General features: G+C 51.5%; 1 protein-coding gene across 4 annotated transcripts in view; it reads right to left on the reverse strand.

The window, feature by feature from the left end:
- Nucleotides 1–474: 474 nt before the first annotated feature.
- PSD4 (pleckstrin and Sec7 domain containing 4) overlaps nucleotides 475–19,952 on the reverse strand; it is a 46,097-nt gene continuing 26,619 nt past the window's right edge. For 3 of the 4 annotated variants that reach the window (XM_037994311.2, XM_037994312.2, XM_008008431.3), the window contains exons 3-17: nucleotides 18,723–18,848; nucleotides 18,352–18,427; nucleotides 17,538–17,913; nucleotides 11,164–11,340; nucleotides 10,607–10,687; nucleotides 10,365–10,477; nucleotides 10,085–10,143; nucleotides 9,781–9,870; nucleotides 7,903–7,946; nucleotides 7,367–7,527; nucleotides 6,077–6,147; nucleotides 5,798–5,964; nucleotides 4,835–4,979; nucleotides 4,494–4,637; nucleotides 475–2,554 (exon numbers count right to left, since the gene is read on the reverse strand). In XM_037994311.2, the coding sequence (XP_037850239.2) occupies nucleotides 2,297–2,554; nucleotides 4,494–4,637; nucleotides 4,835–4,979; nucleotides 5,798–5,964; nucleotides 6,077–6,147; nucleotides 7,367–7,527; nucleotides 7,903–7,946; nucleotides 9,781–9,870; nucleotides 10,085–10,143; nucleotides 10,365–10,477; nucleotides 10,607–10,687; nucleotides 11,164–11,340; nucleotides 17,538–17,913; nucleotides 18,352–18,427; nucleotides 18,723–18,848 (2,088 nt within the window). In that variant the 3' untranslated portion in view covers nucleotides 475–2,296. The remainder of the gene's footprint in view (nucleotides 2,555–4,493; nucleotides 4,638–4,834; nucleotides 4,980–5,797; nucleotides 5,965–6,076; nucleotides 6,148–7,366; nucleotides 7,528–7,902; nucleotides 7,947–9,780; nucleotides 9,871–10,084; nucleotides 10,144–10,364; nucleotides 10,478–10,606; nucleotides 10,688–11,163; nucleotides 11,341–17,537; nucleotides 17,914–18,351; nucleotides 18,428–18,722; nucleotides 18,849–19,952) is intronic. The other variant, XM_008008432.3, reaches the window with a different exon arrangement.

Genomic DNA, 19,952 nt, shown 5'->3' on the forward strand with positions numbered 1-19,952 from the left:
TAGCTACTTGGGAGTCTGAGGCAGGAGAAATGCTTGATTCGGTGGAGGCTGCAGTCAGCCAAGATCACACCATTGCACTCCAGCCTAGGTGACAAGAGTGAAACTCCGTTTCAAAAAAAAAAAAAAAGAAAGAAAGAAAAGAAAAGAAAAGAAAAAAGAAAAATGGATGCATGTTCAGTGAGTTCTAATAACCTACTCCACTTAGTTCGTAAGCATTAGTCTTGGGCCAAAAGTCATGTCCACCTGATGCTGGGATTCCACCTCAATCAAATGAGGCAATTGGACTGTACTGCAGCTAACTGCTACTTACACATCAGAGTTACCCAACATATTTATCTATCCCCCTGACCCAGGCTGACTGAATCAGCATCCCTGGGTGTGCGCTGGGAATGTGTCTTTTCAGGACACTTCCCCAGCAGGATAAAATTGCATCTGTAAACTGAGAGCAGGAAACCAGGGGGCAAGACTGTCAACTCATGAAGTCAGGGACATGTTTAATTCATTTGTGAATCCCCTAGTACTGGCACATAGAAAGCGTCCCATATTATTTGCCAAATGAATGAACGAATAAATGAGCAAGTAGGTGGATGAATGATTCTGAGGTCTCCTCCAGCTTTGACAGCCTACGACCGTGTGACTCCTGCATGTGCATGAACACACAGACACAGACACTACACACACGCCCAGACACACATACACACTTGAAGCAAAGAGGGTGAAGCCTGCCACACTGCAGGTGGTCCTAGCTGCCTGACCTCCCTTCTTCACACACTGACACACCTCCGTCCTTGTTGACCTGTATTTATTGTGCACCCATTGGGTGCATGGCCTAGCCCCAGGACCTGGCCGGAGACCCAAACATGGCCTCCAAGGGCCAGCCTTCCTTTGTGGAGGTCCAGGCCCCAGAGCTGATTACAAGCATGGGAAGGGAGGAGGGTGGCCCAGCAGGAAGGCTGGGGAGGCAGTGCGTCAGCCGGCAGGCAGCAGTGGGTAGCAGAGGCCCCCTCTTGGCGGGCAGCCTACTTGCACACTTGGCTGAACAGAGACAATGGTGGCTGCTCCCTCCGGCCCAGCCTCCTTCCTACAGGCAGAGCCCCAAGTCCATGAGTCTCCGGAACCTCCCTCAGAGAACAAGTCCAGCTGGGAGGCAGCCAGAGGGCAGGACGAGGGGATTTCCCAGGGGAGAGTAGCAGAGACCCTCTGAGCTGCCAGAGATGGGGAGGGGGTCCAGGCACCCCACAGGAAGGAAGCTTTAAGGCAAGTGTAGGAAGGAGCACAGAAGAGTCTCCCAAGCCTGGCCTGGGCCTCACCTGGTCTCCAGCCTCCATGCCATCCCTCACAACTCTCCTGAGCCGTGGCTCCTGCCAGGCAGACCCCTAAGGGAAACTGTCGCCACCTTTTACTGCTCTATCCTCTCCAGTGGTCTGAACCTAGAGAACCTCCTTCCCTGCTCTGTTGGAACAAAGGCTTCTTGTTCCCAGGGTTCCAGGGTTCGCTGCAAAGCTCTGGAGGCCCCACCCCTCCCAGCCCTCACTCACGCCATCAGCCCTGCTCTGCTGATGGGCAGTTGGGTGTGTGAGACTGTTTCATCTGCTTCAGGGGAAAGGACGACTGTAGGGGGAAAGGAGACAAAGGCACGGGGCCCCACAGCCATGCGGGGCCCTTGAAGCCCCCCAAGGTCCCTGCCCAGAAGGCTGTCCCTTCAGTGGGCAGGACCTTAGCGACTCTGCTCCCTGGGTCACAGGAGGCTGGTTGGGAATCTCTCAAGAGTCCCTGATTCACTCTCCTGGGGCCTCCCCAGGAAGGTCAGCTAATTCCCAGAGCAAGACCATTCTCAGGGCTGCGGCTCCCCTGGCTGGGTTGCCCAGGGGCCCCTGCTGCCCCAAGCTCTCCCCGAGAAGCCAAGGCCACACCACATAGGCACTGGTTCTCAAACAAGTGCTGAGTTCCCAGCAGGTCTAGGAAATGAGGCCAGTCTGGATTCTGAGGCCTGCAGGGTGACGTGGGATGAGCTCCGGGAGGAAAGTCAAGTCCTCAACCTCCCTCTTCCCTTGGGCATGGCCAGGGACTGGGGCTCTGGAGGGACTGCCATGGGGTTGGGGGGCAGCACAGCAGTATTAGGAAAGCTTCGGTGAGCATGAGAATGAGGGCCACAGGGAAATGAGGTTTGTCCTTCAGCGGGGAAAGGAGGTGCCTCATCCGTCATGGTGGACTCATTGAAATCAGTCTCCTCCAGGGAGGTCCATCTCAAGTGTACCCTGGAGCAGGGGCCAGTGGCTCTGAGGTGGTGCTGGCTTCACAGCTGATTGCGGTTCCGCTTGGGGATGATCTTCCGGTAGGTTCTGCGCTCTGAGATGTTGCGCTTCACCTTGGCTGTGGTGGGAGCCTCATCCTGGTGCAGGGACGGGCTTGAGTGGGACTTCTTCAGGCTGAGCTTGGGCTCCTGAGTGCCGCCAGCTTCCCTCCCCAGCTGCTCCTCCCACAGGTCCAGAGCATTGGAGGGGCAGTGCAGGCGGGCCACCAGCAGTTGCACGTAGGTCTCGTAGCGGGTTTTCTGCAACACACAGTCCCCACCACCTTAGCACCATCCTGGCTCCAGGCCGGGAGGAGGCTGGAATGGTGAGGAACAGCTCACAGGTACTTGAAGCTAAGGTGATACAGACCTCTGCAGAAAGAGGGCTGGACCAACAGTGAGTGTCAGTATAATGCTTGGGCAAGCAGACTGCAGAGCACACCTCTGGATAGTATTAGAACGACACATATCAGCCCAGCCCTGTTCTCATCATAACCAACCCCTTGGAGTGCTGTAACTAACATCTCTATGCCACGTTCCATCTTTGAGGCACTAAAAGATGTGTCACCCACTATGCCTGAGAGCTTTGCAGCCCTACACACAAACAGCTCACATCTGTACAGCCCTAATTGGGTCTGAATAGCATTTTAACAATTGGCATCTGTGGAGCATGATGCTAACTACCCTCATCTGCTTAACGCTGTACTACTAAGGCCCCCGCAGCTAGCATCCTTGGGATATGGTTTCCAGTTTACAAAGTGCTTCCTCACCCTCCATCCCATTGGATCCTCATGCCAGCCCTGGGAGGGGCACAAATCATTGTGGAAGGGAGGGCTGGTGGCTTGCTAAAGGTCCTAGCTGGTCAGTGGGAGGAAGAGGTTGGGTCCTCACAGCCACACCCTGAAGCCTCTGAAAAGTGGGGAGTTCACAGCCATGGATACAACCACCAAGCCAAGGGATAGGCTGGGGCCTTGAAAGAGGCAGAAGGCTGCATGAGGGTGCCGTGGGGACAGGCAGGAGGCAATGTTGATTCCCACTTCCTGGTCTCTGCCTCTGGGTGGCCTCTGATTCCCTCTATTTTCACATTGCATTAACCTACGCTTCCTCCCCAGTGGGCCCTCAACCTAAGCAGGCACTCAGGACCCCTGAAGCAGGCACCCAGTGTTAGGATCCCGGATGAAGTGACGTGACACCAAAGCAGAATTGGGGAGTGTGGGTGGATGGGTGAGGGTTGGGGGAGACTAGGGGATAAAACATTTCAACATGGGCTTAGAGCCAACAAAAGTCATTACTGGCCAGGGGCAGTGGATCACACCTGTAATCCCAGCACTTTGGGAGGCTGAGGCAGGCAGACCACTCAAGGCCGGGAGTTCAAGTCCAGCTTTGCCAACATGGTGAAACCCTGTCTCTACTTAAAATACAAAAATTGGCCAGGGGTGGTGGCTCACACCTGTAATCCCAGCTACTTGGGAGGCTGAGGCAGGAGAATCGCTTGAACCTGGGAGGCGGAGGTTACAGGGAGCTGAGATTGAGCCACTGCACTCCAGCTTGGGCGACAGAGTGAGACTTTATCTCAAAACAAAACAAAACATAAACAAAAAAAAATGGTCATTTCTTAGTTAAGACCATCAATGGGGCATTTGAAGCAGCATGTAAATTTACCAGGTTTGGACAAGTAGTTTAATTTCTCTGTGCCTCAGTTTCCTCATCTGTAAAATGAGGATAATAGTACCTACCCAGAGTTGTTAAGATAATTGAATGAGATAATCCATGCAAGGAAGACAAGCTCCATAAATACTACCTATTAATATTTGGCAGGTATTAGATGGAACAATTCAGCTGAAATATAGTTAATTCCTTCAACTTGGGAAAAGTCAAATATACTCTTAGGAGAAAGAAAACTATAAAATAACGTCTGCTATGGGTGTTTCCAGACAAGCAGCTGCTATGTGCCCCCAGGACAAGAGGTGAAAGGCCTAAGTGCATGGGGACACACACTCTTTGCGCACCCCCGTGCACGCGGGTGTCCCTGTGGGAGTCCCTGCCCCTTTGCAGAGATCACACACGGGCCCCGCCTTCACACAAGCGCCTCTCACTGCCCCGGCGCGATCGGGGCAGTGACGGCTGCAGGGACCAAGGCAGCCACGAGAGGGCGGAGAGGGTCCTGCGCAGCGGCGGGGAGGTGGGCTCGGCCCCTCACCTCGTACTCCAGGTACTCCTTCCGCAGGCGGTACTCCTCTAGCTCGCGGCTGCGGCCCCGCCGCTCCGGTAAGTTCCTCTGCAGATCCAGCAGGTCGTCCGAGGCAGCGTCCAGGCAGTTCTCATGGGATCGATGCTGCTCCTCCTGCGAGCGGCAGGCGGTGAGGGACGCTGTCCCGGGCGTCCCCTCCGCCGCTTTCCGGGCCCGGGTGTGCTGCCCTCCTGGTCACCTCAGTTCCCAGGCCAGGTGCGCAGCCGACCTCCAGCCTCCCCGAGCTAGTCCTGGGGCTCCAGGTGCACATTCCCAATTCAACATACCCCACCCCTTCCCGGAGGCCATACCAGGGAGCTCTGGGCGGGGCCCACCGGCAAGATGGGCCGCACGAATCTGCGCTGGGAGCCCACGGCGGCGGGGAAGGGCGGCGCGGAGTGTGTGGCCGCAGCCAAGTTGATGCGCGCGATCCAGGAGCTCATCTCCTTGGCAGTGCTGGGGCAAAGAAGGTCGTTGGTCCCCAGGGACACACAGTTGGTCCTGCCACCCTCCTCCCGCACCCTCCTGTGGTTGGTTGCACAGCTGGCCAGCTGCTCAGGACTCAGCCTCCCATAGTTAGAGCCCTGCCACTAGCAGGGCACTCGACCTCTGACCGTGGCATTTCTTATCAATAAAGAGGAAAATCTGGAGGCCGGGCGCTGTGGCTACGCCTTGGCAGGCGGATCACCTGAGGTCAGGAGTTCGAGACCAGCCTGGCCAACATGGTGAAACCCCGTCTCTACTAAAAATACACAAATTAACCAGGCACGGTGGCGCACGCCTGTAATCCCAGCTACTGGAGAGGCTGAGGCATGAGAATCGCTTGAACCCAGGAGGCAGAGGTTGCAGTGAGCCGAGATCGAGTCACTGCACTCCAGCCTGGGCGACAGAGCGAGACTCTGTCTCAAAAATAAAAGATAAAGAGGACAGGCTGAGAAGGCGACAGATTTTATAACAAATGCCAAACTTGGTCAATCGTTAGCAGCTTCCCAGAATCCTGTGTTCTGAACTGGGAGGCTTGATCCCACCAACAAGGAAATGGCATATTGTACTGGCAAAGTTGGCCAAGGATGGTGAGGAAGCAGGCAATGCCTGGGCATCATCCCTGGTCCTCAGCTCCTCTTCCTGCTGCCACATTCTAAGAATTTCTGATCAGTATGGCCATTCCCACCAGGGCCCCCGGGGTCCACAGGCCTCAGGTGTCAGCAGGGTCAGTGGAGAGAGAACTAGGGCAAGGCAAGGCCTTGCCACGGTCTCCCACGCCAGGGACTTACGGTGCCTGGAAGAGGTAGAGGCGCCAGTCGGCCGTGCGCAGCTGGAAGACATGCGGCTTCTTGGTGTAATGGGTGGCGGGGGTGGCCAGCGAGTGGTGCACCCCAATGGGCTCGTCCACCATCTGCCCCACCAAGCTCTCCCCCTCCAGGCAGTGGTCTTCTCCCTGCTACCAGTCACAGGGGCTCAGACAAGAGGTTATCATCAGCTGCCCACCCTCCAGACAGTTCTGGGCCTCTCTCAGTCTCCCATTCTGACAGGGCTGTTGGCTCCCTTCCTACCTTCAGGAAGTAGAGAACCATCCCTCGCAGTAAGGTGTGGAACATCTTCCAGCCACGCTTGCCCCATGGCGCTGTTCCAGGAACAGAACACAAATGTAGGTGGGGGCACCAGCATCCAGACACACTCAGACACACACAAGTGTGCATATGCCCCCGGCCCCTCACACCACCTCCAGTCTCTCACCAGGATGCCCACAAATGCAGAACATGCCAACACAAGAAAACATATACAATCATAAACAAACATATCGTCTCTCCACACACAGGCAATCCCTCCTGTAAACGAAACCATAGAACCACTCACACCCAAATATGGATATTCATACAGATCATCCTCTCTCCAACTCCGAACACACACCCACTACCCCAAGTAGTGGCAAACACCCAGACGCAAACACAACTCACCCAGACAGCTTTCTAGTCCCTGCAGGATGATCTTGACCTTGCATACCCATCCAGAGGGGCTCAAGGGCACAGGGCCCAGCTTTGGGGTGTCCTTCCCTGTGTACCCCACTCTGAGCACCACCTGCCCTCTTTTCCCCCTACCTCTCCACCCTGGTCTTGTGTGGTGAGCCCTAGGGCCCCGGCGGCTTCACAGCAAATGCTAATTCGCATCCTGGTCGCCCCACCCTGTTCAATCTGTGCTTGCACATTAGTCTGCTGAGATCACCACTCTGGTCACGTTGGTACCCTAACCAAAAGCCTTCAGCTGCCTGCGGAATGAGGCCCAAACGCAGGCCCTGGCAATTTTGCCACAAGTGTACCTCCCTTGCACCCACCCCATGTTCTGAGCAAACTTGGCTCGCTGTTTTCTCTGTGTGGGATGCCCTCTGCCCAGCTTCCAAATTCCAGACCCTCTTCTTCTCCAAAGTTCAGTGCAGATACCATCACTTACCAGAAGCCTTACCTCTCCCTGTCCCCACATCCCGCTTCCAAAGCAAAACCAAAAACCTTTGTCTCCTCACTTGATTCAGCCCCTAGACACTCAACTCTTGCTACCTTTTTGTCCCAGACATTGACACACTTGTCTAATCCCTCTCTTACCACAGGGACTCTGGGGTCCAGGAATAACTAGGCCTGTTTTGTCTGGGTTCTCCTACCTACCCTCTAGCGCCTCACACAGCATCCAGCCCGTGGTCACTGTTCAGTCCACACTGAGGAAGGAACATGGTCTGGCTCCCTGTCCTCAACACGGGCCATCTCTCTGCACACCTGTGCATGCATCCGCACAGGTACCTGAGCAGGGCCGCTCCCAGCACACCACCCTGTTTGTGGGCAGCAGACACTCACTCTTCTTGCCATCTGCATCTTGATGCATCTTCCGAGCCAGGATGCCCTGCTTGTAGGTGGGCACCGTAGGATCCTGAGCCAGCTGAAGGAGGGGGTTGCTCATCTTGCCAGCTGGCAGGGACGGCCGGGCCTTCTCAGGTTTGGCTACATCTTCTTCATCCCTGAACAACAGAGAATCAGGCTGGAAGTGCTGACTATGCAAAGACCACTGGGAGGTATCCATTGCCTCCCAAAGCCTCAGCAACCTCTCTTTTCCTGGGGAGCCACACCCCAGGACCCCCCCAAAAGGACTCCTCCTTCAGAGCAGACCCATCAATTCCTGAGAACTCTGCCGTACCCCACGTTCCACTACCACTGGCCTTCCAGCATTACTTGGGCTCCTCTATGCTCTCTCCCGAGCCCTGCCTCTGGCTTCGTCCCACTCAGAGAGGAGCACTATCTGAGTTTCTCTAAATCTCGGGTGGGTGACAGAGGGAGGGCAGCCCAAAGACAGGGGAGGGGAGTGAGGAGGACAGGGGAAAGGGGGTCTCACTCACACGGCCCACTCGAGCTTCTCGCTGCGGATAGACCAGTAGAGGGCCTGGAACAGAAGCACACAGGTGGGCAGGGAAAACTCAGGACTGTGGAGCCTAAAGCCTCTTTGTCTGGCAGAGGTAGGATAGGGGCATGTGTACAGCCTGCCTCCTCCACCCACAATATAGCTGCCCTTCCTCCTTGAGTAGGCAAGCATCCATCCATCTATCCATCCATCCATCCATCCATCCATCCATCCATCCATCCATTCAACCATCCGTGCAACAAAGTATTTCTGGAGCATTTCCCAGTGACAAGCACTATGCTGGGTGCTAGAGACATAAAGATGACCTGCCGGGGCCGGTGGCTTACGCCTGTAATCCCTGCACTTTGGGAGGCCGAGGCAGGTGGATCACCTGAAGTCAGAAGTTCGAGACCAGCCTGGCCAACATGATGAAACCCCATCTCTACTAAAAATACAAAAAGTTAGCTGGGAGTGGTGGCGCGCACCTGTAATCCCAGCCACTCAGGAGGCCTCAGCCTCAGCAAGAGAATTGCTTGAACCTGGGAGGCGGAGGTTGCAGTGAGCCAAGATCACACCACTGCACTCCAGCCTGGGCGACGGGACGAGATTCCATCTCAAAAAAAAAAAAAAAAAAAAAAAAAAAAGATGATGACCAAGGCAGACAAGTCCCTGTCCTGCCCATGCTTAGTGAGGCCTTAACTAGTTCTCATGGAGGAGAAACGAATTGCCTTCCTGGCATCCTGCTGGGAGGGATCTGATGGAGAAGAAACTGGCTGACCAATCCCCACAATAAACGTGCAGTAAATGAATGAATGATGTGCTAAAAGTTTGACGTATTAATGTAGATGTTATCTCACTTGCTTTTATAGCCCTTGCAGCGCCTAGCAAGATGTCTGGCACATAGTAGGTGTTCAGTACATGTTCATGAAGTACAGCCATGTACCATATAACAGCATCACGATGGTTCGGTCAAGGATGAACTGCATACATGATAGTAGTCCCGTAAGATTATGATGGAGCTGTCCTATACAGGTGTATCATTTTTAAACTTTTCTATCATGTTTTTATTGTACCTTTTCTATGTTTAGATACACGAGTACAATACTGTGTTAGAATTGCCTGCAGTATTAAGTACAGCAGCATGCCATACAGGTTTGTAGCCCAGGAGCAATAGGCTATCCCACATAGCCCTGGTGTGCAGTGGGCTGTACATCTAGGTTTGTGTAAGTTCACTCTATAATGTTCACACAATAGTGAAATTGCCCAACGATGCATTTCTCAGAATATACCTTCATCGGTAAGTGACGCGTGACTGTGATGAAACAGCAAATGATTTTAATTGCTTATGACACACATGCTGTGTGCCAAGCACCGTGCTGAGCACTTGACAGATTTTATTTCATCTTGATAATGGCATTGTAAAGTGGTTAATACCCTCAGGAGGAACTTGAGTTGGCCAAGAGGGAGCAAATTGCCCAAGACTAGAATTCAAACCCAGGAACACCAGGCTCCCAAGTCTGAGCTCCAGACTTTCACCGTGTGTATCTTTGCCCTTCTCAGACTTTGAAGGGGTAAGAATGACTTGAAAACTTATGAAAATATTTTAGGGGTCCCAGTCTCAGAGAGTCTGATTCAGTAAGTCCAGTACAGGGAGCCAGCAGATTTGCATGGCTAACAAATTCCAAGATGCTTCTGATGCTGCCAGCCAGGGACCACACTTTTACTAGCCTGCAATAAATAAGCCCTGTTCTCTTAAGTATATTTTGGCAAAGCCAGTCTCAAGCTCAGTATCTCCCTTGGAACAAAGAACCAAGGCTGCAGGTCCTAAGTAGGGATCCCCGGGTCCTGAGCCCGTAAGAAGATCCATGGCACATACCTTCAGCAGCTCCTTGGGGAAGTTCCCGCCATCCCTCAGCCCGTTCAGGTTGGTTATGAATTCCTGGCAGCTCATGCTCTTCCCAATGTTCTGTATCCATGGAGAAGTGGGACGACTTGAGCACACATTCCATCCCAATAGAATAACCCCCCAGCCAGCCACCATGGAACCCTTTCCAGCTCCCCAGACCCACATCCCTCAGGGGTGTTCCCTGCCCGGTCTCAGGCCTCTGGTCTTCTCCTCCCCGAACCCCTTGCCACAGCCCCAGCCTCAGTTCCCACAGGGACTCTCTCCACTGTCTTACCTGTCCGTGCAGGTCCGTGTTAAGGAGCATGATTGCACATGTCAAGGTGTGTACAGAATCTGCCCCAGAGATAGGTGAGTGGAAAGAAAGCTCACTGGAACCAGAGTTCCTGTTTCCTTTGCCCACACTGGGTGGGGTAACCTCAGAACCCCTGGAATGCTTCCATTCTCCACAGCCCCCAACACACTCCCCCCAGTTCACTGTCACCTACTAAACTCCCAAGCAGACAAGGGCACCCCAAAGTGTCCCTGCTCTGCTGTCAGGGTCAGCCCCTCCCTACCTACTGAGGGAAAGACCCCCAGATTGCAGTGGTGGAAGCGTCTGGAGAACTGGTAGAGGATTCGCTCCCGTTCCTGAGTCTCCCCACTGAGCACCAAGGCCTGGAGGAAGCTCCTATAAAGAAGGGCCAGGGTCAAGGAGAGAGCCCAGGAGCTTAGGGCCAATCAGATCCCGGCCTCAGGCTGGTGCCACTGCCCCATGCCATCCTCCACAGCCTCCCCAGAGAGGACCCAAAGACATTACCGGAGGGCTCGGTCCAGGCTCTGGCCTCCAAACTGGAAGAAGGACAAGTACTCCTCAGCCACAGCCCTGCTAAAGTCATTGCTGCAGAGGGAAAAGGGGCATGGAGTCTGCACCAGGGGCCTGGGCTGGGGCCGCAGATGTACTGGGGCCCCCAGGACCCGCACACATTATGGGGCCCGATGCGGTGGGGGTGAGCAAGGGAAGGGCGCAGGCACACTGGGCCTTGGGTCCTGACAGGACAAGGGGGCAGCCAGGGTCTGGTATGCCCTGCTACCCTATTCAGTGTACACTGGGCGACACCGGGAGAGACCTATGGACTCTGGTTGGCAAGACAGCGAGGCCCAAGGACCAAGGGTGTGGAGAAGAGGTGACACAGTGTGACCATGACTGAGAGGAAGCAGCAGACACAGTGAAGGTATGGGGGAAAAGTTAGGAAGGGAGATGGGGACGGAACAGGGCAGGGACGGGAAGGGGAGGTGGCCAGTGGAGGGAGCCCTTCAGCAGCTCTTCCCTGGCTGCCTCAGCCTCCAGCCTTCCCCAGGCTCAAAGCCCCTTACTTCTTCTGCAGGTAGGCAGCCACTTCCGACTTCCGGAAGCCCTCCAGGCGATAGAGGCGTGAGGCCAAGTTCCAGGCTACCTTGTTGTTCCTGATGCCATTAGCTAGCTTGTCTCCAGCTGGTGGTCTCTGGCCTTCCTCTGGGGACCGTGCTTGGGGCATAGGGCTCCCAGGAAGCCTAGAAGAGTTCATCGGTGTCCTCAGATTCTCACTTGAGATAGACATGCAGGAGCTCTGGGTCAAGTGTTCTTGCAGGACACTTGTGGAAAGAGTTCCCCGAGCTCAGGGCCTTGAATGGTGGGGCCTGGAGGAGCTGGACCCAGGCCCTCACTCAGGGAAGAGACAGAGATGCAGCCAGACTGACTTAGCCTGGCCTGGGACCAGGAGAACCCCAAGAGGAAGGTATTCCTGCAAGGTCTCCAGGTCTGGGGCCCTGTGCTTACTCAGGTAAAGCACAGCCATGTTCCGACCTTATCTCACCTCAGGCGGCAGGTGTGTCCCTGTGAGGACCCCAGCGTTGTTTTCTCCAACGCAAGGCAAGTGGGATTGTCTCCCTCACCTGTCCTGTGGTCCTCCTATACCTCCTTGTCCCTTCCTCACCTCCCAGCTCTGGCTCTAGCCTCCACTCCTAGATCTGGAGCCAAGAAAGCTGAAAGGATGGGCTGAGAACAGGAAGCTAGGTGGGCTCTAGTAATGGCAGCAGCTGGGGTAGTTCAGGAGGTGGTCCTCAGCGTCTCCCTTCCCCCACCTAGCAGCCTGGATGACTAGGAGACTGGGTGGTGACCTATGATCCAGTGTGAACAGGCCCAGGTGACCCCCAGCAGACTCAGAACCTCTGAGTCTGGCACTAAGACTCTCAGATGTCACTCAGTCCAATCTTTACCTGACTCTTCTGCTTCCCCCACAACGTCACAATCAGGTGTGGGGTATTCTAGTTATGTAAACATTCACTATCCAGTGATACAGTTAAGAAGTTGAACCAGTAAGCAGAATACATCATAATATGAAAACATTCCATGGGGCTGGGCACAGTACTGATGCCTGTAATCTTACAACTTCGGGAGGTCAAGGTAGGTGGATCACTTGAGGCCAGGAGTTCGAAGCCAGCCTGGTCATCATGTCAAAACCCCGTCTCTACTAAAAATACAAAAATTAGGCACGGTGGTGCATGCCTGTAGTCCCAGCTACTCGGGAGGCTGAGGCAGGAGAATCGCTTGAACCCAGGAGACAGAAATTCCAGTGAGCCGGTACTGCACCACTGCACTCCGGCCTGGGCGACAGAGCAAGATGCCATCTCAAAGGAAAAAAAAGAAAAAGAAAACAATCCCTGATAAACAGACGTATAACATTAGAATTCACTTAAGCACCCTCGCTACCTAACACGGCTGGGTCAGGGTTAATGGGAGGGTTAACCCCACTCCCATTACGGGGTCCTTGGGTGATGGTGACAGAATGTCAATCACTGCCAGAAACCAAAGAATCATCATTTATATGCATCTGGAAACTAGGCTGCCCTGTGGAGAGGTTCATAGGCTTGGTAGCCAGAGATGTTCCAGCCTCTGAAAAGGGAGGGTTCTTCATGCCAAAAATTAAAGTTCACCCAACCCAAAATAGAAGTAAGTAAATCTAACTAAAATGAGAACATACTTTCATAACAAATAATGAAAAGGTTTAATTGGAGCTTTATCTTGGTAAATGATACTAGACATTGTACAAATAAGTTTATTTAAATCTTATATTAAACACAATGCCTAAAATTTAATTTTCCCAGCACAAGTTTTCTGGCTGGATAAGACATCTTGTATTCATGCTTGATTTTCACAGTAAGATCATAAAGCCCGTTAAAAACAGTAACAGGCTGGGTGCAGTGGCTCATCCCTATAATCCCAGCACTTTGGGAGGCTGAGGTGGGAGGATTGCTTGAGCTCAAGAGTTGGAGACCAGCCTTGTGGTCTACCTGGGCAGCATGGCGAGGCCACATCTCCACCAAAAATAAAAATAAGTAAAAATTAGCTGGGTGTAGTGGTACACACCTGTGGTCCCACTTACTTGGGAGGCTGAAATGGAAAGATCACTTGAGCCTGGGAGGCTGAGGATTCAGTGATTCATGATTGTACCTCACACTCCAGGCTGGGCAACAGAGTGAGATCCTGTCTCAAAAAATAATAATGATAAAAACAGCTATTTTGAAATATAATTCACATACCATCCAATTCACCCATTTAAAGTGTACAATTTACAGCCAACTGATCTTCAACAAAGTAAACAAAAACATAAAGTGGGGAAAGGACACACTTTTCAAAAAATGGTGTTGGGATAATTGGCTAGTCACAAGAAGGACACACTTTTTCAACAAATGGTGTTGGGTAATTAACTGGCCACAAGAAGGAGAATGACACTGGATCCTCATCTCTCACCTTATACAAAAATCAACTCAAGATGTATTAATGACTTACATCTAAGACCTGGAACTATAAAAATTCTAGAAGATGGCCGGGCGCGGTGGCTCAAGCCTGTAATCCCAGCACTTTGGGAGGCGGAGACGGGTGGATCACGAGATCAGGAGATCGAGACCATCCTGGCTAACACGGTGAAACCCCGTCTCTACTAAAAATTACAAAAAACTAGCCGGGCGAGGTGGCGGGTGCCTGTAGTCCCAGCTACTCGGGAGGCTGAGGCAGGAGAATGGCGTGAACCCGGGAGGCGGAGCTTGCAGTGAGCCGAGATCTGGCCACTGCACTCCAGCCTGGGCGACAGAGCAAGACTCCGTCTCAAAAAAAAAAAAAAAAAAAAAAAAAAAAAAAAAAAAAAAAATTCTAGAAGATAACGTTGGAAAAACCCTTCTAGACATTGGCTTAGGTAAGGATTTCATGATCAAGAACCAAAAGCAAATGCAATAAAAACAAAGATAAATTGCCAGGACCTAATTAAACTGAAGAGTTTTTGCACGATAAAAGGAACAGTCAGTAGAGTAAACAGAAAACCCGTAGAGTGGGAAAAAATCTTCACAATCTATACATCTGACAAAGGACTAATATCCAGAATCTACAATGAACTCAAACAAATCAACAAGAAAAAAACAAACAGTCCCATCAAGAAATGGGCTAAGGACATGAATAGACAATTCTCAAAAAGATATACAAATGGCCAATAAATATATGAAAAAATGCTCAACATCACTAATGATCAGGGAAATGCAAATCAAAACCACAATGCAATACCACCTTACTCCTGCTAGAATGTCCATAATCAAAAAATCAAAAAATAGATGTTGGCATGGATGAGGTCAATAGGAAACGCTTCTACACTGATGGTGGGAATATAAACTCCTACAACCACTATGGAAAACAGTGTGGAGATTCCTTCAAGAACCAAAAGTAGAATTACCATTTGATCCAGCAATCCCACTACTGGGTATCTACCCAGAGGAAAATAAGTCATTATAAGAAAAAGATACTTGCACACACATGTTTATAGCAGCACAATTCACAATAGCAAAATCGTGCAACCAACCAAAATGCCCATCAATCAACAAGTGGATAAAGAAACTGTGGTGTGTGTGTGTGTGTGTGTATATATACACACACACCCACAATTACATATCTACAATTATATATAATTGAATCATATATGATTGAATATACATACATATATTGAATATATACATATATATATTATTGTATACTACTCAGTCATAAAAAGGAATGAATGAATGGCATTCACAGAAACCTGGATGAGATTGGAGACTATTATTCTAAGTGAAGTAACTCAGGAATGGAAACCCAAACATCATATGTTCTCACTTATAAGTGGGAGCTAAGCTATGAGGATGCAAAAGCGTAAGAATGACACAATGGACTTTGGGGACTCGGGGAAACAGCCGGAAGCGGGTGAGGGATAAAAGACTACAAATAGGGTGCAGTGTACACTGCTCTGGTGATGGGTGCATCCAAACCTCACAAATCACCATTAAAGAACTTACTCGTGTAACCAAACACTAACTGTTCCCCAATAACCTATGGAAATAAAAGTTATAAAAAAGAAAGAAAAGAAAATTCAACTTAAAAAAATAAAATAAAATAATAAAGTGGGGTCGGGCACGGCAGCTCAAGCCTGTAATCCCAGCGCTTTCAGAGGCTGAGGCAAGTGGATTTGAGAGTTCAAGACCAGTCTGATCAAGAGTTCAAGACCAGCCTGTCCAACATGGTGAAACCACCTCTCTACTAAAAGTACACAAATTAGCCAGGCATGGTGGCACACGCCTGTAATCCCAGCTACCCAGGAAGCTGAGGCAGGAGAGTCGCTTGAACAGAGGTTCAGTCGCTGCAGAGGTTGCAGAAATAAATAAATAAATAAATAAATAAATAAATAAATAAATAAAGTGTATAATTTTATGATAATTTATATTTGCATACACTTTTTTTTCAAAATGCTCCCTCATCTAAGTATTATTTTAGTAAGAATGCTAATTGACTAGGTCATTTTTAAAAGCATATTTTAGGGCTTTGTCAGTTGATTATTCAAGTAATTCTCTTTAGATGTGACAATTGGTTCTTCATTTTTACTTCTGCCTCTTCCGTTGTTCACTGGACAGTCTGTTTTGGCTCCTCATTTGTCAGTGGCTTTCCCTGTGATTTGTGAGGTCTTTCAGCATCAGTTTCATAGACCTCATGAAATCATATGTTTTTTGACAAGATTTGTAATTACACTTTTCTGTTAGCTTCTGTTGTGCTTCTCCTGCATTGTGGAGTGTTTATGAGCTTCAAGAGGCAGTGAGAAGTCACCAGCAAAGACCCTGACCCATCTGTGTTAGGTGGAGAGGGTGCTTAGGTGAAGCCTAATGTTATGCGTCTGTTTATCAGGGAACATTTTCATATTATGATAATTCCTGCTTACCAGTTCAACTTCCTCACTGTGTCACTTGGATAATGAATGTTTACATAACTAGAATACCCCACACTTGATTGTGACGTTGTGGGGGAAGCAGAAGAGTCAGGTAAAGATTGGACTGAGTGACATCTGAGAGTCTTAGTGCCAGACTCGGAGGTTCTGAGTCTGCTGGGGGTCACCTGGGCCTGTTCACACTGGATCATAGGTCACCACCCAGTCTCCTAGTCATCCAGGCTGCTAGGTGGGGGAAGGGAGACGCTGAGGACCACCTCCTGAACTACCCCAGCTGCTGCCATTACTAGAGCCCACCTAGCTTCCTGTTCTCAGCCCATCCTTTCAGCTTTCTTGGCTCCAGATCTAGGAGTGGAGGCTAGAGCCAGAGCTGGGAGGTGAGGAAGGGACAAGGAGGTATAGGAGGACCACAGGACAGGTGAGGGAGACAATCCCACGTGCCTTGCATTGGAGAAAACAATGCTGGAGTCCTCACAGGGACACACCTGCCGCCTGAGGTGAAATAAGGTCAGAGCGTGGCTGTGCTTTACCTGAGGAAGCACAGGGCCCCAGACCTGGAGACCTTGCAGGAATACCTTCCTCTTGGGGTTCTCCTGGTCCCAGGCCAGGCTAAGTCAGTCTGGCTATGACTCTGTCTCTTCCCTGAGGCACTGGGTCCAGCTCCTCAAGGCCCCACCATTGAAGGCCCTGAGCTCAGGGCACCCTTGCAACAACTAACCTGCATGGACTGCACCATTATGTCCATGACATGAACCACTGCTGGCTCCTGCTAGTCCCATTAATACGACTCACATTCAGCCAATTAGAGAACAAAACCCCTTTTTCAGTGTAGAGATCCCAGGGGTTGACAGTCTTGAGGCAGCATTCTGGGACAAGTAGACATCTAGGATGGTTTCCCAGTTGGCGTATTCCTACCTCTGGTCACAGTTCTGGGGTTACACAATGCTATGTTGGGCCCCAGGATCCATTCCCTTGGTCCCCATCAAACCTCCACTTGATGAGATTTGAGCCAGTGCCCCAGGCCTAGGTTCTTTGGTGAATGCCTCCCAGATACCTCTTCAAATTCAAAGTTTTCCATAATCCCCACATCACAAGCTCTGACCTTGTACTTCCCTGGCCTGCCAGCAGGACTCCCATTTTTCTGGGCAGGCACATGCCCTTGCTCAGGTTCCCTGGACACTTCCTCCCCTTCCTCCTTTCCTGGTCTCCAACTGTGGATGCTTCTTTGAAAGCCCTGCCCCAGCACACTCAGATCTCGCCTCCACGTGTATAACACTATCTGCTGTTTTGTTTCTGATGCTTCTGAACCTTACGGTCTTTCTCAAAACTCTTTCCTGGTGCCCACTCATATAATCCTTGCTTAATAAATGTATGTTTAATTCCAATGTACATTTCTCATGCTCCATCCAGACTAGGATATTCTTAAATGTATCCGTCATTAGGAGCATGACAGCCAGTTAGTCTGAGACTTACTGTTCTGCCGAAGTAAGGTGAATGTCAGGTTGGATGTCTCCAGTCTCTGCAGGCCTGGCTATTCCTTCACTCTTTACGTCCTCGCCTGGGTTTGGGGCCTCCCCTGCCTCCTCTTTCTTCAAGGACCTTGGCTCTTCCCCATCCGTCTCCAAGAGTGAAGAACGTGAAGCGTCTAATGTCCACTTGGGCAAAATGCCTGAGCTGTGGTGTTGAAGCTGTGGGCTGCCCTCCTGGGACGATGCAGGGCTGGGCCTGGGACCAGGGCCTCTGCTCTCAGATTCTGGGCTGCTAGGCTCTGGAGAAGAAGCTGGGCTCCTCCAGGGGCTGGGGGCCAAGGTGGGAGCAGATTCCTGGAGGTGCCCAGCCTCCGTCTCATCTGAGGAAGAATGTGAAGTGAGGCGGGCACAGGGCAGGAGGCAGGAGAACAGCCTGGGCACCACATCCAGAGGCTCCCTCCCTGGGGCTCCTCCCCTGGAGCCTGGCAGCATGCCCTGTCCCTCCCTCAGGCAGTGACCTCTCCCACTTGCAGAGGCAGCAGACAGTGGGCTCCCAGGACTCCAGCCTCCAGGCAACTAAGGGCTCAGGACCTTTGCTAAACCTCTAAGACCCAGAGGTAAGAAATGCTGGGCCTTTTGTACATTTCCTTCATTTAAATTCTAAAGAGGCAGGATTTAACCCCAAGTCTGTCTGGCTTAAACACAATACAGTGGGACCCATTAATGGCAACCATGGATCCAAGAATGATCTTTGTCCCCACTCCAAATTCCAAAGCCTCCCAGGACCCAATTTCCCAAACCCCCTTATTAGGGCTCACCTCTGTCCTGGGAGTTAAGAGTCACCTGGGGCCAAAAAGGACCTCCTCCCTGCCAGCCTTCAGGGCTGGGAGAGGCCTGTTGAGAGAGGCAAAGGCATTCCCATGAGCCCTGGAGGCACAGAGAGGTGGATAGGGGAGAGGCCAGGCAGGGAGATGATGGGGAAAGGAGGGGAGGGGAAGGATGCCATGAGTAGGCAGAAGCCCCACGGTAATCCTCCCACCCAGGCTGGAGCCTCAGTTCAGAAGGCGAGTCCTGGATGTGAGAAGCCCCACATGCTAGGATTGTCGGTGCTAGGCCCTGGAACTGAATGGGCTCATATTCCTCCTCCAAAGATGGAGAAAGTAAGGCCCAGAAAGGGGAAGTGACTTGCCCAAGATTGCACAGGATGTGCAGCAGGGCCAAGATCAGATCCGATACATCCTGATTCCCAGGTCAATGCTTCGTCCACACACGGTGCTGCAGATGGAGCAGGACCAAGCCTATCTCCCTGAGAAGTCTAGAGAGAGACAGAGGAGAGAAGGAGAGAAGAGGTGACTAGAGGAAAATTGCTCCCAGGGCCTTCCTCAAATCCCATGAGGCCTCCCTTCACAGTCTGCCCAGATGGCCCTGCCTCAGGTGGTGCCAGCCCAAGAAGGGGCTGTGTTTTAGGGAGGGTGATAGCCCCAGGCAGTGGGCTGGGTGGGCTCTGCCTTCCCAGACAGCAGCCAATCTCCAACTTACAGCGCTCCCAGGCTTCCCTCTGAGAAGTTAGTGCTCAGAGCAAGAAAGTCCATGGCGGGCGCAGTGGCTCATGACTGTAATCCCAGCACTCTGGGAGGCCCAGGCGGGTGGATCACCTGAGGTCAGGAGTTCAAGACCAGTGTGGTCAACATGGTAAAACCCTATCTCTACTAAAAATACAAAAATTAGCTGAATGTGGTGGCACACACCTATAATCCTAGCTACTTGGGAGCCTGAGGCAGGAGAATCACTTGAACCTGGGAGGTGGAGGGTCAGCCGAGATGGCACCAATGCACTCCAGCCTGAGCAACATAGCAAGACTCCGTCTCAAGAAAAAAAGAAAAAAGAAAGTCCTGAGAAAATGGGCCTCCATAGGCACAGCCCTAACTGCCCTACATTGGGGGCCTTGGCCCATGTGGAGGGGACTCCCATCAGTACCCAGGAGCTCCTCTGATCTTGGGGCTCCAGTGACAGAGTTGCCCTGGCTAATAGAGTTGCTCTGGGTAATAGCTCTTCATTGTTCTAAGGGAATTGAGAGATTAGAAAATTACAGCCACACTCTACCATATTGAGTCTCCTTATCTCTTAAAGAGAGGCTTCCCTGGGAAAACTGTGCTCCCTATTATCTCACAGAGCATGTCCCCATCCTTAGTTGATATTAAGAATCTCTGCCATTGTCATATGGGCCTGATCTATTGACACTGGACGTGGGAAGAATGACAGATGGTGAGCTAAAAGTAACAACATGCTGAAATCTGTCAAGAAGAGAGAGGACAGGACTTTTGAAATAGGCATCTCTCTGCTAGGGGCAGAGGTCATCCTTGCAGGCTGAGTGCTGCCCTGTTAACAGTTGGGAATGTCTTGGAGGTGGGAGGGGAAG

The sequence above is a fragment of the Chlorocebus sabaeus genome, chromosome 14 (assembly GCF_047675955.1).
Source record: "Chlorocebus sabaeus isolate Y175 chromosome 14, mChlSab1.0.hap1, whole genome shotgun sequence".
In the NCBI taxonomy this organism is placed as follows: Eukaryota; Metazoa; Chordata; class Mammalia; order Primates; family Cercopithecidae; genus Chlorocebus; species Chlorocebus sabaeus.